The 19,377-nt window shown below is 40.4% G+C and overlaps 2 protein-coding genes across 5 annotated transcripts in view; both read right to left on the minus strand.

The window, feature by feature from the left end:
- Positions 1–77: 77 nt before the first annotated feature.
- LOC138945957 (uncharacterized) lies at positions 78–7,088 on the minus strand. Its single transcript, XM_070317496.1, has 2 exons — positions 6,928–7,088; positions 78–1,588 (listed from the first exon to the last, which is right to left on the minus strand). Exon 2 carries the CDS (start codon positions 1,585–1,587, stop codon positions 901–903), a length of 687 nt encoding a protein of 228 aa, XP_070173597.1. The 5' UTR covers position 1,588; positions 6,928–7,088; the 3' UTR covers positions 78–900.
- A 1,006-nt stretch (positions 7,089–8,094) lies between these two features.
- The window catches only part of LOC138945943 (LIM and senescent cell antigen-like-containing domain protein 1), a 44,210-nt gene continuing 32,927 nt past the window's right edge, over positions 8,095–19,377 (minus strand). For all 4 annotated transcript variants that reach the window (XM_070317480.1, XM_070317479.1, XM_070317478.1 and 1 more), the window contains 5 exons: positions 18,787–18,937; positions 18,011–18,103; positions 16,206–16,254; positions 14,659–14,734; positions 8,095–13,474 (listed from right to left, as the gene is read on the minus strand). In XM_070317480.1, the coding sequence (XP_070173581.1) occupies positions 13,360–13,474; positions 14,659–14,734; positions 16,206–16,254; positions 18,011–18,103; positions 18,787–18,937 (484 nt within the window). In that variant the 3' untranslated portion in view covers positions 8,095–13,359. The remainder of the gene's footprint in view (positions 13,475–14,658; positions 14,735–16,205; positions 16,255–18,010; positions 18,104–18,786; positions 18,938–19,377) is intronic.

The raw sequence follows: 19,377 nt of genomic DNA on the forward strand, positions 1-19,377 counted from the left end.
ACACACATACACACACACACACACACACACACACACACACACACACACAGTCTCTATTGGTTCAAGTAAAACGGAAATTCACGAGCAGGAACATTTATTTTTTGAGTAACAGATCTTTTTCATTTTTACTAAAATCGGATCGTTACCTTTAAACGATCGTTCTTTTTTGGGTATAAATACCTTGAGTCAAACTGCCCAGAATTACTTTAAGTCGAGCTATAACTTATAAAAGAAACCTATACATGGTGTGCAAAGGTTCAGTGTTGATGGCCGTGCTTCATATAGGCAGATGGAGTTTGAAAGTAACTTGCTAAGATAAAAACCGAAATTCTACAAGGATTGGCGCCTGTATATGCACTTTTTGATGTAACCCTTAGGTTTTTTCGTTCTTAAAACCTTTTGATAATGCGACCACCAAACCACTGAACATCCCCCCCTCCCCATTCCATCCTCCCACCCCATGTATGTTGTAATTGTCCAAGTGTGTTTTTCTGTTATATGATTCTGTCCTTTCGGTTAGGTGATGTCCTGTAATGTACAGCATATACATGTAAAAAAAAATTTAAAAAACTGCACAAAAAGAGAATAATAAAAAAAAAAAAAGATAAAAACCGAGAAAAGAAAGCTGGAGATGCATGGTTGGTCGATTTTGCTTAAAATAGAATCTATATAGATCTCTGACGTCCAAGATCAAAGTTAACTGAAAGAGAAAAGCTCACTGGTTTAGTTAATTACAAATCATTGTTGATAACCATGTTTTTTTTTTTTTTTTTTTTTTTTTGGGGGGGGGGGGGGGGGGGTGCACTTATTAGAGTCTAGGTTTAAAGATCAGAGCAAAATTAGAAGAGAAAAGTAAATCCGATCAGTTTGGTAAACTGAGAATCGGTGTTATTGACCAAACTAAAGGGTGGATTTTGAGTCGTTATCCAACATCGCGGAGATGATTTTCGCCATCGTCTTGGGAATTGGAGTTGTCGCAAGAGTTGCTGACCCTTCAGCAGCTTCGGTGACGGCAGGGTTCAACTGAGCGCGGAGTTGTTGGAGCTTGCGGACTTGCTTCTTCAGGATTTTCTGGATTTTCTTGAGTTCACATTCGATTTTTTGATTCGTTGTGAGAGGGGCGTCCACATCAAGTGGTTTGGTGTTCAGTGCATCCAAGAACTTGTTGAGAAGGGTTTTCGCATCGGCGGTGGCTTCTTCGGACTTGTTCTTCACGTCTGGTGCAAGGTTGGCTTTCACGTGCTGGGTCAATTTATCGATCAAGGTTTGTAAACGCGTGGGTTCAACAGACTTCTCACTCTCAGCAGGCTTCTTCTTGTCGTCCACGTTCAAGTCCAGGTCCAGACTGATGGATGGCTTGCCGGTCGTTTGCGGCAGGGTTGGTTTTGGCGTCTTGTGGGGTTGGGGTTGACTGTTAGGGTTGACTTTCATGTGAAGACTGACATTGACTGCTTGGTTCTTGCCATCGACTGTCTTGTCCACGTCAGCTGTTGCTTGTGGAATAGATGTGATGCAGACGATGGCAAAGATCAGTGCCATGGCGATTTTCTTTTCCTGGAATCTTGGAGGCTGTGGCTGGCTGGCCATTCTGAAAGACAGGATATCTTTATATACCAGGGTCATGGTAAAAGCTTTCAAGCGATTTGTGTTTTTGCTTCTCTTCTCCAAACAGCCCCCTCCCAGAAAAGGACTACACGGCATGGGGGGGGGGGGGGGGGGGGGACCAACTGGCTTGGGCAAATGCGTTAACAGAAGGGAAAGTTTTGTATGATGAAACAGAGTCAAGTTAATAAAGAATCTTGTGAAAAAGTCTTCCATTGTTAATATTGTTAGTATCATTTCAGTTAAACAATAAATACGATGATAGTGCTTTTCGGGCGCAAAAAGACAGCAGCTTAGTGAGGGGGTCGATTGAGGGCCGGGAAGGGGGTCGTACTGTTGTTTGGGTTGTATCCAGGGGGGTTTCCGGGCTCCCCCCCCCCCCAGCCTAAAAAAAATTGGAGAACAAAAAGGTGGGTTTTTAAAAAAAAATATAGAAACAAATTTGAAAATAAAGAAAGAATGATGGCTCCGATTGCACCTGAGTGCTTCATTTTCCTTGTTTTCATCAACATTTTTCGGGGGAGGGGGGGAGGGGGCATGCCTGAGCCGGCCTTAGTCTTCTAAAAGATGGTTTTGGAAGGTACTTGGGTAATTTGTCGGCTGAGGTTGCACCAGATTGCTCCATTTTCCTTGTTTTTCGGGGAGGGGGGGGGGGGGGTCATGCCTCTGGACCCGGGGAGGTTCGGGCGCTTCGCGTAGTCGATCTGTCCCTAAACAAAATTTGGCGCCCCCCCCGCCAGAAAAATGGGGGTCAAGCTAGCGGTGGGTCGTGCTAGTGACTGAGTCGTACACGTGAGGCGGTCGTACCGAAGAGCGGGTTGTACATGTAACAGATCAGACATCAAAAGAAAAGAATGAACATACAAAACGAAAGATTCACGAGAAGGGTTAAATTATTTGTCTGAAATAATTAGGAGACAAAATAAAGTAGAAAGTGTCAGCTCAGTGGGCGTTGAATACGACTTGACCTCTTGTATGAAGATGGGAAGATCGAATGGTAAGGATTGATGAAAGAAACTGCATGTCTTTCCACTATAAAGGGTACCATTGGGTTGCTTTTTATCATACGTGAGAGAGACCACTCATGAGATAACGATGATGTCGTTCAAACCACGGGTGTGTTTATCATGTAAATGAGTCGTGTCAAACTAGTCTGGCAGGGACCTGCTTTTTCACTGCTTATGATGCCAAAGTCACCGAGACAAAAGTCATTATGGAAACACTTTTGCACCTGCTGTTTCCTCTATAAGAGTTTTCAGAACTAACACGTCACGCTACACTTTAAAGTGACGTTTCTTTGCTTTGACGTGAACGCGATTGCACGAGGCTTTGGAAGAGATCGAGGTTCCAAAAGAAGCGCCTTTAATTTGTACGCTTTGACTGCGGGACGTTTTGAGTAAAATACACGTAAGTAAAGTATGTAGGATAAACAGAATACTACATGGCTTGCTGTGTCATGCCAGATTTACACTCGTTGCTTTTTCAGATATCGAAAAACTTGCTTTAATTTGCTCGCAGTTCAATAGGGCCTATTTAAAACGCAACTCCTGTAAATCTGGTACGACACAGCAAGCGAACGAAAATGAAGGGGCTTTGTTGCACCACACTTTGAAGTAATCCCACACTTTGAAGTAAATTACTTCAAAGTGTGGGGATGTGCCCCGCACTTTGAAGTAAACCCATTTTTTACTTCAAAGTGTGGGGGGATCTTCCCACACTTTGAAGTAAACTCAGTTTTTACTTCAAATTGTGGGGGGATCTTCCCACACTTTGAAGTAACTTACTTCAAAGCGTGGGACTTTTGCATCGCCTGTTTGAGCCTGATGATTTTGTCAAAAAAAATGGCAAAGTCTTTTGGATGAGTGAACAGAAAAAGTGAGCGAGCCAAGAAACATAGTGATGTTTGTTATTAGGCTTTAAGCAATGTCCCATTGTTGAGTGTGACGAAAACTCGTGGTGACGATTTTAAAACATGTTGGGTCACGCATGGTCCAATCTTACATGGTCCAACCTTACATGGTCCAACCTTACATGGTCCAACCTTACATGGTCCAATCTTACATGGTCCAATATAACATGGTCCAACCTTACATGGTCCAATATTACATGGTCCAATATTACATGGTCCAACCTTACATGGTCCAACCTTACATGGTCCAATCTTACATGGTCCAACCTTACATGGTCCAACCTTACATGGTCCAATCTTACATGGTCCAACCTTACATGGTCCAACCTTACATGGTCCAACCCTACATGGTCCAATCTTACATGGTCCAATCTTACATGGTCCAATATTACATGGTCCAACCTTACATGATCCAATCTTACATGGTCCAATCATACATGTAAGGTTGGACCATGTAAGGTTGCACCATGTAAGGTTGGACCATGTAAGGTTGGACCATGTAAGATTGGACCAGTCGTGACCCAACATGTTTTAAAATCGTCACCACGAGTTTTCGTCACACTCAACAATGGGACATTGCTTAAAGCCTGATAACAAACATCACTATGTTTCTTGGCTCGCTCACTTTTTCTGTTCACTCATCCAAAAGACTTTGCCATTTTTTTGACAAAACCATCAGGCTCAAACAGGCGATGCAAAAGTCCCACGCTTTGAAGTAAGTTACTTCAAAGTGTGGAAAGATCCCCCCACACTTCGAAGTAAAAAATGGGTTTACTTCAAAGTGTGGTGCAGCAGGGCTTGGTGTCCGTCGGAAGTTAATTGCCTGTATTGAACATGAATTTGTATACAATAGGGAAAACAAGAAAAAAAGAAGCTGGTTAAAAAACGGAAGGATGACAGGAGTGGGGGTGATAAAAAGTTAAAAAGTTACAGTTATAAAGTGACTTGATAAAATACAGTATCATGTATCACCTTAATTATTATCCGTGTAACTTATTGGGCTCCACATTACGTACCAAGGGAGACGCAGCAAGCCATTTATTTATTTATTTATTTATTATGGGGAGCTTATATAGCGCGAACCACAACTGTGCTCTCCGCGCTTTACATATTAATTTCTGCCGTTTGAAATGGATTTTTTTACAGACAGACAGACAAACAGACATTTTTTACACACAATATATAACGCATTCACATCGACCAGCAAACTTCAAGCCTATTAGGCGAACATTCACCTTTCACGGCTTAGTATTCTCTATTTATCTGTGAATTGGTCTTTCTTATCGTTTGATTCTTGATTGTGCAAAGTTAGCAGCCTCGTCTAATCTGCTTCGGATTTTACACTCCGACCAGGCAGGAAAGGTCTTCCCGGATCTGCAGCTTTTCAACGAAAGCGACTGTCTCCTCCAAAGAAATGTGTTTCAAGTTTTTTGGGTGTGGTTTTGTTGGCGATGTGAGGCACTAAAATCACCAAAAATTAAACTTGGAGAATACATGGAATAACTTTGTTTTCTGGGTAGTTATTGAAGCGACTTATGAAAAGAAATGAAAAATAATTATGTGAATACTACAGGACATAGACTGCCGTTGCAATGGAAACTGGCTTAAACAGCGCCATATTGGATTTCTAGAGTTTTACAGCAACATCACACATCAGAAATGCTTAATATTTAGCACAAAGATACACATGACTTTTATCTACAATCATGTAGAACGATATTTTGAGAAAAGACTACAGTTGAATTTATGTTAATTTTAGAAATAAGGGTTAATGAATATGCGGTTAGAAATTCATTAATCCTTATTACAGAAATTATTTTAAATTCAACTGTAGTCTTTAGTAAAAATGTCGGTTAGAAATATGCGGTTAGAAATGTTTACAAATGTTTCATTCATTGTTGTAAGGCACTTCAATAACTACCAAGAAAACTAGGTTATTCCATGTATTCTCCAAGTTTAATTTTAGTGCTACACATCGCCCTAATGTTTAAAAACTAAATTGTATATCCCTTCAACCGACATGGCTATGCCGGACCGATGCAAGTTTGATTCCTTTCTTAGTTCACACGACAGACTCCGTTTATTTACATGTAGGTCCAGGGGTCCCCACGGACACCCCTCCAAGCGGGTCCCGGGACCCCCACTTTCAATTTTTAGATGGTCCATGGACCCCCACTGCAGAATTTTAGAGGGTTCCAAGGCTCCAATAAACAAAAAGTCCCGGTGTACTTATAAAACATTGTGGTATCGCATAGTGTGTTGTGTACAATAGCTTACGATTGCAGCCTGAAAAAGTAATTACGGTACGCACGATAAAAGAAATTTAGAGCGTCCCAGGACCCGCTCTTTTAAAGTTTAGTGCGTCCCGGGACCCCCTCCATACATTTCCAGTACGTGTTTCGGCTTCTAGTGCGTATAGGACGCAGGGACGCGCGCTGTGGGGAACCCTGTTTAGGTCTATCTATCACTGTGAACAAAAACCGTCGTTTTACACTTGCGACTTAATTATTGCGACTTATTCCTTCAAATCTTGTTTAAAACCTGGATGATCACCTTTAAACATTTAAAAATCTTGTTTAAAACCTGGATGATCACCTTTAAACATTTAAAAAACTTGTTTAAAACCTGGATGATCACCTTTAAACATTTAAAAAAACTTGTTTAAAACCTGGATGACTGATCACCCTTAAACATTTAAACATCTTCTTTAAAACCTGGATGATCACCTTTAAACATTTAAAAATCTTGTTTAAAACCTGGATGATCACCTTTAAACATTTAAAAATCTTGTTTAAAACCTGGATGATCACCTTTAAACATTTAAAAATCTTGTTTAAAACCTGGATGATCACCTTTAAACATTTAAAAATCTTGTTTAAAACCTGGATGATCACCTTTAAACATTTAAAAAAAACTTGTTTAAAACCTGGATGACTGATCACCCATTTAAACATCTTGTCCAGGGGATCTCGAAAGAAACAAATTGTGGCCAGTGAAAAGAAAATGTCTCAAAGAAAATTACCATATCTTTTCCCTTCCACTTTATTTTCTTAATTGCTGTGGTTTGACGTGTGTGTGTGTGTGTGTGTGTGTGTGTGTGTGTGTGTGTGTGTGTGTGTGTGTGTGTGTGTGTGTGTTCTTTTTACAGTCGCTCTGTTCTAGCAGGCTACCAGAAGAGGCTATCAAATTGCCCGTAAAATAAACGAAGACAGCTAGCTTGCACAAGTCACGCGTTTCTTGAGAGAGAGAGAGAGAGAGAGAGAGAGAGAGAGAGAGAGAGAGAGAGAGAGAGAGAGAGAGAGAGAGAGAGACAAAGACAGAGAGAGACAGAGACAGAGAGAGACTGAGAGAGACTGAGACAGAGACAGAGACAGACTGAGAGACAGAGAAAGACCGAGAGACGCAGATTTAGTTACCTGAATCCTTTGATGCGAATATCTCGTTGACGGAGCTGTAGACTGATGTAGAGATAACACTCTTCGCTGCAATTGTTCTTTAGCCCAAGAGTTTTGGATGAACCCGCGTGGTCAGTGAAGTCGGTGCTCTTCAGATGTTCAGGCGCAAAGTCATGGCCATGATTGTGTCTAGTGGTTTCATTTTATACTACGGCTGCATTTGAAAGCGGAATTGACTTTCACACTTCTGGCAAGACGGGGGGATTATGTGTTGTTCCCGATAAGTTTATTGTTATTAACATGTCATAAGTTGGTGAACAAAATATGGTGTGATATGTGTGACTGCACCTACAGTTCAAACTAAAGATTGTTGTGTATGCCATGTTTTGCGATAATCGCGTGCTTATTAAATACAGTGTGTGCGTGTGTGTGTGAGGGTGTGTGTATGTGTGTGCGTGTGCGTGTGAGTGTGTGTGTGTGTGTGAGCGCACGAGCATGTTCACTGAATTTTTTTTTGTATACGCCGGGTCGGTGTCTGGATCACAGAGGGATGGTCACGTATGTTTCACTGTAAATCTGTGTCAGTGTCTGTGTTCGTGACTGCAAAAATGATGCTGGCAGAAAGACTGACAAACGGAAATACGGACAGACAAACATACAGAAACACAAAAATACTCGTACACACACCACGCCCACACACACACACTGCTTGCTGTTATGCAAATAAATGTCACGTGTGCAGTGCACGTTCGAGCACGTGTGTGTGTGTATGTGTGTGTATGTGTGTGTGTGTAATAATAGCCTTCCTTAAACATTACGCAACATCCTTTTCGCTTTTCACAAAATGTTGAGGCGGTACTGTGGCGGCCGCATTTTGGAAGCTCGTCTTCATTTTTGATTTTTGGAGTCTGCTTCGGTTAAGCTTCTAATCTGAAATGCAATGAGATAGTCCAGACTGGGTCAAAGAACGTTTGACCAAAACGTCAATGATTTAGATTGATAAATGTGGTCGCCACAATGCCGCCTCATTTTTGTGATGGCCGGATATGGGGTCATCAAAGACATTCATCCCAAAACAGATATCTGGAAAAATTTGCATGTACAGTTTTATACAGAGCTGTCAAGTAGTTTTCTGGGAATAGCTACACACACACACACACAAACACACACACTAATACCACTATATGATCAAGTTTACATGCCTTTATTTCGAACAGTAACAGCCTAATTGCAAAGGGTTTCTATCTGCAGTATACATCACAAGCAGTTTTTAATTTTCTACACCGGTAGGTTACATAAGGTTGGGTAATACTTCAGAAAACTATAATAAATGTTCACAAATACACATACAAAGATAGCTTAGCCATTAATTCAAAAACAACACTGCCTGTAAACACTTATAAACTGAAATTCAAAGTAATGATGAACACTGCAAAGGTGTAAAGGCGGCAATTGTCAATTATAAAGAAAATGATTCGCCATAAAAAGTGAATGCCATTTTAACACGGTTTTCTATTTTCATAAATATGGAATAGATAGATATCGCACATATTACGGTTGGAGTTTCTTTCTTTATTTGGTGTTTAACATCGTTTTCAACCACGAAGGTTATATCGCGACGGGGAAAGGGATAGAGCCACTTGTTAATTGTTTCTTGTTCACAAAAGCACTAATCAAAAAATTGCTCCAGGGGCTTGCAACGTAGTACAATGTATTACCTTACTAGGAGAATGCAAGTTTCCAGTACAAAGGACTTAACATTTCTGACATACTGCTTGACTAAAATCTTTACAAAAATTGACTATATTCTATACAAGAAACACTTAACAAGGGTAAAAAGAGAAACAGAATCCGTTAGTCGCCTCAAGTCTTACGACATGCTGGGGAGCATCGGATAAATTCTTCCCCCTAACCCGCGGGGGGGGGGGGGGGGTGTCCTGTTGGAGTTGTTTTGCAATGAAAATCAAATAGGGTGTTCAAAATGTAGTCCTAGTCACTTCAGCCCAGTCACAAAAAAGAATCACAAGCAAATCTTAGACTTAAAACACTTTTCTGTACAATTCACTAGTTTAATAATCAGTTTTTCACAGTCCTTCATTCGCAAAACTGTTAATGCCCTGCACAAACAACACTTGGTTAACAGCTGGTAGTGTTAAACGGGGGGCACCATATTATCTGAATGTCTATTCAGCATATTCGCATCTCATTTGTTTCACACATGAAAAGGTGAGAAATGTCATCAGGAAACTAATGCCATCACTTTATGGAGAAAAGAAGATGGGGGAAAAAAAACACCATAAAAAAACATGGAAAAAACATCAATGCTAAAACAGACTGCACACATTTTCCCCCTCTTCCTTTTTCACGTTTTGAATGTTGAGTAAGTTCAAAAATACAAAATGCTTTGTGTAGTATATTCTTCTTGAAAACAAAGTTCTCACAGGAAACTCAGGGCCTTCTGATAGTTTTTGCTTGTTTTGTTTGACTCCATTCCGTTTTATCCAAACTTTCCACGAAGGAAAACGTATCCCTGGTTTCCATCAATTGTTCTGGCCCCAAAACTTACAAAGGGGAAAAGTGGCTTAACAGTACAGACGATATATTATATAATGCATCAAATATAACTGCATAATTTTTATACAAAAACAGTCACAGATACATGTATTCCCAAGCACTTAGGGTTCACAGAGGTCACAAAAACACACCAGTAGCACCAAAAATCATAAATGCTATCGAAGTTAAAGCGGACGTTCAGATACAAGTTAACAAATATACCAACACCTTAATGTTCAGACGGGCGCTGTGGCGGGGTGGTAAGACGTCGGCCTCTTAATCGGAAGGTCGAGGGTTCGAATCCCGTCCGATCTCCCAGGTCAACTTATGTGCAGACCTGCTAGTGGCTTATCCCCCTTCGTGTGTACACGCAAGCACAAGACCAAGTGCGCACGGAAAAGATACTGTAATCCATGTCAGAGTTCGGTGGGTTATAGAAACACGAAAATACCCTGCATGCTTCCTCCGAAAGCGGCGTATTCTTTCTTTATTTATTTGGTGTTTAACGTCGTTTTCAACCACGAAGGTTATATCACGACGGGGAAAGGGGGGAGATGGGATAGAGCCACTTGTTAATTGTTTCTTGTTCACAAAAGCACGAATCAAAAAATTGCTCCAGGGGCTTCAACGTAGTACAATATATGACCTTACTGGGAGAATGCAAGTTTCCAGTACAAAGGACTTAACATTTCTTACATACTGCTTGACTAAAATCTTTACAAACATTGACTATATTCTATACAAGAAACACTTAACAAGGGTAAAAGGAGAAACAGAATCCGTTAGTCGCCTCTTACGGCATGCTGGGGAGCATCGGGTAAATTCTTCCCCCTAACCCGCGGGGGGTATTATTATATTGAGGATGAAAGTCGCTTGTTCATTTCAATGCTTGTTATTCTCTCAGGTGCCAGGAGAAAGGTTCCGTACAACTCTCGCTTACTCTATTACACTTGTCGTATGCATGAAGAGCGATTAATTCCCTTTGGTTATTTGATATGGAACATTTAATTATATAGACAAAACAAAATATTCACAAGAATATTTTGATCCGTCAATTTTGTTAGCGAAATCAGAGATATTAGTCATAGTCGTACTTCCCATCATTTTTAAGTCTATTGCGTATCGTGTTTGTCCACTTTAAAGACTGATAGGTCAAAGTGCATGTGAATTTTTTGTTTTGTCTATAATTAAACGTTCTATAAACTGAACCTTTCTCGTCTTTTGATTCTTGATTTTGGAAGATTAGCAGTTCATCTGTTTCGGGTTTCAACCTGAATCAACAGCGGGTACAGTCTTCTCTCTTTGAAGAATTCTTGCCTCACAACTTCCACCCTTACATATCAATTTTAATGCAGTATCAATCTACCCGTGATACTTCCATTCCTTCAGTAAAAAAGGTGAACATTCCCACCCATTTCTTCATTCAAATATCCAAATCAACAAGATTAGGGACAATGACTATTATGAGAGCAAAAATGCCGATATTGTTTGCATGTGACTGACAGCTAACACTCAACAACATGTTCTAATCGGAAACAGAACAAAATAATTACCAACAAAGTCAGCTACTGCACTCATCTACGTAACAAGCAAACCATAATCACAACATAAATAATTCAGGGAAGCAAAATTGCTAGTCCGCAACAGCTATAATGTACGGTGTCTACCTCACTTCACAAACAATACATGGGCAAACGCAAGCCACTTTTCAAAACACAGTCTACAAGACAAGTTTGTCCAAAATATACAATATCTACATAACATTTGATCCACTTTCCACAGCAGCATGCAAAGCAATTATATTATACAACGCATGTAAGAATATTGTGCATTTATGGGAGAAAAACAACTCCTACCTGTCAGATTTTTACGCCACCCGCTCTTTGAAACCTCCAGAGATAAATATCAAGATCCCCAGATTGCAAAAAATTGCATCAAAACAGCATGTTTTCTGTTTGTTTTTTTCCTCTCTCCCAATTTCCTGGTCTTGTGTCTGACAGGTATAAGAGTATTATCCATAACTGTTACAAGTACATTTTATGAAAAACACAGTTTCTCAGTCATGGTAAAAAGATGGTTACAACTTCAATAAATAGCAAAGCGTAGTGAACATGTATATCAAAATTTGCACAAGAATAATGCGTTATGTAGGACGTATGAAAGATCCTAAAACAATTCAGCCAAATCTCTCCTCTCTCTGTCTTTCTTCCAGCATTCTGAATACCATGATTTTTCCTTTTCAAATTTATCAAAATTGCAGCAAGAAACATCATTTTAACAAAAACAAAAGCAGAAAAAAACCGAATTTAATGACACTGAAATGTATAATAACTAAGCATGCATCTTTAGCCTTTTTTTCCCAATCACATACTAATAATGGAGTGAGTGCTGATATTTGTTCATGTTTTGCCCTGCACTCATCGCTTTAAACAAAAAAGGTGGAATTTTAGGCAAGATCCTGGGTCAATTTTAGGTACTTTTTTGTTTCTAACATCTACTTATCAGTATACAGAACGTTCAAATTCAATCATGAACTTTTAACCCTGCAGTTCTTATTTCCTTTTTTCATTTGGTGTCCCACTAATTCTTTTCAGTTCAATTCTCCTCTTTTTTGTTTCATTACCAGTTTCACCCAGGTCCAATCGTCAACAAGTTCCTGACAAATGTTGGCATGTTGTCATCAAAAAAAAAAAATCTGTTAAAGCTATGGCATCATGCTGAAGCATATCAAGGTACCATTCTTCACATGTAAACGCTCACGTGCATCACCACAGATCATGTCAGGCTTTTTCATGGGAGAGGTGCAGCTTTCATACACCAAAGATTCACAATGTGACTGCTTTTTGTGCAGATTCCAAATTTTGGGCGGAATCAATTTCAAAATTGACACCCATGTCAATCTGCAAAATTATTTCAGCAAGAAATTCTACTCTACACAGGAAGCAGCCTAGCTGTTGATTTGAAGTATATGTTCAAGTGAAGGGATGCTCTTCTCCTATGTAAAAGCCTGGACACATCTGTGTTGGTTTACATGATCAAGTATGCGGGATGAGCAATATTTTCAATGCAGATCAAGATGGCATTAGATGGTCATGAGGATAAAACAAGCGGCAGGATGAGTATCACAGCCTTTTTTTCACCAGCAGATGTGCTTATAACTGGTTTTCTTTCACCAGCAGGTGTGTTTACTCTACTGGTGTGCTTACACCGGATGTGCCATTTGATGTGCTTTCACAAGTAGATGACTGTTTACTGGTGTGTTTTCCCCGGCAGGTGTAGTTACTGGTGTGCTTTCACCAGCAGATGTGCTTACTGGTGTGCTTTCACCAGCAGATGTGCTTACTGGTGTGCTTTCACCAGAAGGTGTTTTAATTGTGTGCTTTCAACAGCAAGTGTGCTTACTGGTGTGCACACACATTCAAATGTTCCCCATACAGCATCATAATATCCTTGGACAAAAATATCACTTGATGTTTACTGTGTGCATTGAAGTTCAGATGTCACTCTAAGCTTGGACCTTTTTTGCCCCTTAAAGTCTAGGTCGTCTTTAGATCAGAATAACTTGTATTTGTTATTTGATACCCTGCAATAAAAATATACTCCCATAAATGTGAGCTTGAAGTGCACTTTTTCTCTGTCCTTTGCCTCAAAAAACGCCAATATGATCTGTAGCTGTACAATTTGTCTTTTTAGCCAAGCAAAGAATCAACCTAAAACAGCAAAAGAAATACAGTTTAACAGAAAACAGATGTTTCCTAACTTTTCTTCTTCTTACAGATCTTAATGGAAGACATTAATTTGTTCTATCATCTCCATGTACGTTTTGGCGAGGTAGCGTATGCCTTCAGACAAGGGAGACTAGAGGAGAAAGTGTAACACCAGGGGTTGTGTCCCCTGTGTTCACTTCTTTCCCTGTTCTTCATACGCCTTCTTCAGACGTTTCTTCAGCTCCCCAGGAAACTTGTCATAGCAGTTCTTGCACACCGGTTTCTGATCAAACTCAAAGAACTTGGTCCTGGAAATAGACAACAATGTGAACTTTATTAAAACCAACTGCTACTGGCATCTATTTATTTTATACGTCATGTTTTACATAAAGCAGTCACTATGTCAGGCATTAAATATCACACAACAGTGAAAAAGGCTGAACATTCGCTGCAGTGCCAGAGCATGAGGTAGATATAATCTCTGTTGAACTTCTGAACATCCGTTCGGGGCCTCCTCTTCAAAAAACGCACAATTTGCATAGCCCAAAATTGTTCAACGTCCAGTGTTTTATTTGTCCTCATATGAATTAACTCATTGTCTCCCAGGTACGGATATATCCGTACTCACTCGTATGGCTCTATCTGCCCTGGTACGGATATATCCGTACACACAGTCACTTCAGTCGCTTCCTGTAATGTCCATCTAACGCCTGCATTTCAGCGTATGGATACACAGTTTCTACACAGTTACTACAATTCTGAGTGACCTGCTGCAGCACAGCTGGTCTCGGCTAAAAAAAACTTGGTCAACATAGGTGGGGTAGAAAGTGTTAAAGGATACAACTTGTGTACTGAAAGTAAAAAAACAAACCACTCTGAAAACATGGGGAGTACAGGCGCATGTGAGAGCTTTTTTGTATCAATCACAATCTTAACAATCTGGAGTTAGCCAGGTGACATATTTTTTATGGTTTCAAAAGATCTGTATTATGATCTGAACTTATTTACATTTTAAAATGTTGAAAACAAAACGACCTTTATGGTATACACACACATACACATACATACAGAGTAAGCATTACTCCAAATTATGTTTCCTGCAAACACAATTTTGTTTTAGGCCTAAAAACAAATAGGTGTGGTTACGGTAACCCGACCTACCCTATTTTTAGGGGCCGACCCAATAACTTTTTATTACATTTGCCAAAACAAAAAAAAAACACACACAAGAAAACGAGTGCAGAAAACGCAATGAAAGCGAAAGCGCCCGAGTCGCACACTTATTTCCCTGTCAAGTAGGTTTAATTTGTACACATTAGAAAAAAAAGTTAAAAAAAAAAAAAGTGATTGCCTACCTTCCTACCCTATTTTTTTTTTTGCTATGTTACCGTAACCACACCTATATTTTTTTTTGGCCTTAGCGGAAAATCAGTTTTACTGCAGCGGAAAGTTGCATTTTCACTGAAAATGCCCATGCCAGAGACATACTCACTTTTGACTCATCTTGCGGTCGCAGATGGAGCAGGCAAAGTGGTGAACGCACCAGGCCTTGTTGAAGGCACTGAACACTGCAACACACACCAGACACAAGCGGGTTACAACACTGTTTAGGGTTTACATGTGCAGTCACAAGTACAGTATGTGAAGACTTTCATTACATGTAAACAGACTACCGTATTTGACGGATTACAAGACGCACCGTTTTATAAGCCGCACCCCCGACTGTTAACCAAAAAATTGGGACGAGCCACGTATAGGCCGCGTCACTATATTAGCCGCCGTCGAAAAAAATATAATCAGATCGTGTCAATCAATCAAAACAACCAGGCAAACGAAAGTACGGTATTTGGCGAAATCGGCTCCGAGAATAAACAAGTGAAACAAAGAAGAAAAGTGAAAAAGTTTGAAGAAAAATATCACACACACAATTTGTAACCAACACACACATGTAGTCCCGCCAGGAATAAGCTTTTTTGAGATGATTTACGACTTTTGCGCACATTTCGAGCAGACGAAAACACAACATGGCGGCTCTTGCTCCTCCAACTATCGCGAGACACAAAAAAACGAAATCTTCCGCGCGCGAGATCCTGATACATCAGGTGTTTCTCTGTACGCTATCTTGTCACGACGACTTGTTGACAAACGAAGATTCGCGAAAGAAAGAGAAAAGCGCCGAGTCTTGAGTAGAGAGCTAATAAAGTACCGGTAATCGCTAATCGAGCGAAATGAAAATCCGCGGCGACTTCCATTAGGTGAATGCTATTCAAGTTTAGGTAACGTTTTAGCCGCATCTTTTTATAAGCTGCAATGCGATTTTTTTTTTTTTTAATGTAGTCCGTCAAATACGGTAAATGCACCAAGATCTCTCTTCTTGACATCCCTTTCAAATAGATATCGCTGACATCAAAAGCCAAACAAAGTTTGAAAAAACCTCATTCTGTCCCTTCTGCAAGACTCTCATCAAACTGCGAAAAATTTCAAGAACGAATTTGTTTCGGTGACTTCGTTATATCATCAGTATAAAATGACTCGTAAGGTCACCGCTAGGCCGTGCATGTATCGGCATTGTATGCCATTAAGGGTAAATGATATCAGCAGGAGACATAAGAATGGGGTGGGAATAAAAAATTGCAATGACCTTTGTTGTACAGTACGTGCATATTGAAATGCTTAGACAAAACCCTGCATTCACAAAAAACAACACTCCGGTACGGTGAGCATTTACATGTGTTCATGCCTTCACCCGCTTGCATGAAGGCAGACAGACAGCCAGTCAGCCAGACGGACAGATGGAAAGACGAAGGAGTCAGACAGACAGAAAGAAAGACATACATAACCAGTCTCTCTCTCTCTCTTTCGTACATATGATAACTGTATAACTGGTGAACTTCCATTTTTGTGTTTTAGATGTAGTACTGAGAACAAGTTGTAAGATTAGGCAGTGCCTAAAACCTCTATCTTTATGTATTAAAGATCAATCAATCAATCTCTCTCTCCCCTCTCTCTCATTGACTGCAACACAAAACGCCATCTTACCATCTCCATTAATGATGCTGTTGCAGACGAAGCAGATGTTGCCAAACAGCTGAAATCAAAGAATGAGAGAAAGAATGCTTCAATGAGGGTTGTTAAATAAAACGGACTTTTTGTTTGTTATTGTTGTTGTTGAACAACTTTCATTTTCTAATTAATTTTCTCCAGCAACCCTTTACACAGGGATGGCCAAATCGTCCGCCCAATCGCTAGGGGCAAGTCAAAAATCCGCCGGCAAGTAGAAACCGCCTGGCAACTCGCCTGGCTGGCCAGTGAACATTCTAGTCAAATGCAACACTTCTGGTTGTGCTATCTAGATTCAAAGCGTTATAAACACTGCAGATGCAGCAACTGTGGTATGTACCGGGCCAGCTGGTGACTTTTTTAAAAATTACTCGCCCGGCTGGCATTAGTTAAAAATGTGAGATTTGGCCATACCTGCTTACTTCCCTTGTTTATTCTTACAACTCTCAATCCCCATGCTGGACAAAAGAAAAGAGGAGTCAGGAACACTTTAACTCATTCGCTGCGTGTCGGAACTGGAATTCCGACACCTGTGTTTAGCGTTGGCCGCGTGCCTGTACTTGAGTTCCGACGGATATCACGAATTTACACCGTTATTTTGTGTTGTTGATTTTTATTATTTTTTTAAAAATGGGTCAAAATCGTGCGATTTGAGGGAACACAGGGACAATTAAACAATTTAGACGCGCCTCGATTATGCTTGACACTCACCAGTTCAAGTCTATTTAACAGTAATTTTTGTTTCTGATTCACCAGCAACACTCTTGACATTTGAAACAGTGCATATCAGCTTGATTTTGTGAGAAAAAGTACTGCAACAGTGAGTTACTAGTGTTTCATTCAAAAACAAAAAAGTTTTTTTTTGTGGCTTCAAATTGGATATTTTGCCTGGATATGAAGACAACAAAAGGTATGTACTTTCAAATGTTTCATATATTTTCTAAAAGAGTAAGTTCCAAACTTTGCAAAAACATAAAGGTATGTAAGGTTATCTTGTGTTGTTGATTTTTTATAATTTTTTCAAAATGGCTCTAAATATAAAATTTCTAAAGTAAATTTTCATTTGATTGAGTGAGTAGTAATTTGTATCCAGTTGGTCGCTGTCAGCGTGAGTTCGTCCCCACGTACGGCGAGAGATTTATTTCTCAGAGTCAACTTTGTGTGCAGACTCTCCTCGGTGTCCGAACACCCCCCGTGTGTACATGCAAGCACAAGACCAAGTGCGCACGAAAAAGATCCTGTAATCCATGTCAGAGTTCGGTGGGTTATAGAAACACGAAAATACCCAGCATGCTTCCTCCGAAAGCGGCGTATGGGTGCCCAAATGGCGGGGTAAAAACGGTCATACATGTAAAAGCCGTGAACGAAGAAAGAAACAAAGAGACCTGTAATGTAGGGACACATGTTGGTGTCCTTTCATTGCCGGTACCACTCTATTTCACAGACATACCCGGCTCATAACTAAAGGGGAACCCCCTTTTAAGACCCCCCCCCCCAGTTTTAGACTCCCCCTTATCTAAGACCGTTTTACCTTCAGATTTATTGTACATAACTTCTGTATAATTACCTCCCTTTTAAGACTCCCACCTGATTTTCTCAGATATTTCAGATTTTCCGTTCATAACCTCTGTAAATTTACCTCCCTTTTAAGACTCCCTCACATTTGAGACCTGATTTTGTCAGACTTGCTCAAGTCTTAAAACGGGAGTTACACTATAACTGAAAAACAAAGCAAAGCGAGCTATATATATATATATATATATATATATCACAGCAGTACAGACCTGGTGGTAGTGGATCTCACAGTAGGCAAGTCCCTTCTTCTCGTAGTGACGAGTTCCAAGGAAAGGCTTCTCGCATTTGGCGCACACAAAATGCTGAAACACACCAAACGGATGCTGACTTTCTTGATACATGGAGATGCTGACTGCATCCTGGGACATGACAGCCAAGGCAAAAAACAGTGATCATCAAAATGCTGAAACACACCAAACGGATGCTGACTTTCTTGATACATGGAGATGCTGACTGCATCCTGGGACATGACAGCCAAGGCAAAAAACAGTGATCATCAAAAAAACACACTCGCACGCATGTACACACAGACGAACACATTCACACACGTACCACACACACACTCTCACATACACACACATGGAGCCATTCCCGCTTTCTCAGATTTCCTGTTCATACCATCTGTAAATATAAATGTACCACCGTTTAAAATTTCCTCTCCTTGAAAACTTGATTTTAACGGATTTGTTGGAGTCTTCAAAGCATGTGTGTGTGTGTGTGTGTGTGTGTGTGTGTGTGTGTGGGGTGGGGGGGGGAAGAGAGGTGGTAGGGTAGCACTGTACCATTACCAGATAGTAGCATCTCCATTCATCATACATTTTTTCAGATTTTTCCAGTCTTGTATGTGTGTGTGTTGGTGTGTGTGTGTGTGGGGGGTATTTTTGGAGGTCTTTACAGTGTGTGTGTGTGGGGGGGGGGAGTGGCACTGTCACTCACCACAAAGCAACACCATCATGCACTCACACACACACAGTTACATACTAACCTCCACATGCCAAGTCTTGCCCAACGCATGGACCACACGTTCCTCGATGGGGCGACGACAGGCCCCACATATAGGGATTCCCATCTTGTCATGGCAACGCAGGCAGTACAGTTCTAGGTCCTTTTCCCTGGCCTCCGTGTTCAGCTCCACCCTGTAACCACGGAAACCAATCCCTGGTCAAGGTACATTTTCCACAAACCAGTCATTGAATGGTAGAAAGAATCAGATGTACAGTTCCTACAAACACTAAAACAGTGTTGTTCTCAAAGCGTGGTCTTTGACGCACACTTTTTTTTATCTGACGCATGAGTGTGCCCCCTACCCGGTCGACTGTCCAATAGTTTTGCCATGTGGGCCTGGTCTTCTGACCATTAATTTCATACTAAGCTGACAATTCCAGAACAATTAAACCTGTGCATATTTTCAATCTAAGCCTGCGAACAACATTGTACAAATTACTACTCACTCAATCAACTACTCACAATTAGCACAACCATGCAGCAATCACTTTATTTTTTAGAGTAAAATATCAGCAAAACGATGACCAGTTTGTAATCTTTTAGTCACAGATTTGAATCCTTTGGGGCATTT

The sequence above is a fragment of the Littorina saxatilis genome, linkage group LG13 (assembly GCF_037325665.1).
Source record: "Littorina saxatilis isolate snail1 linkage group LG13, US_GU_Lsax_2.0, whole genome shotgun sequence".
Classification (NCBI taxonomy): Eukaryota; Metazoa; Mollusca; class Gastropoda; order Littorinimorpha; family Littorinidae; genus Littorina; species Littorina saxatilis.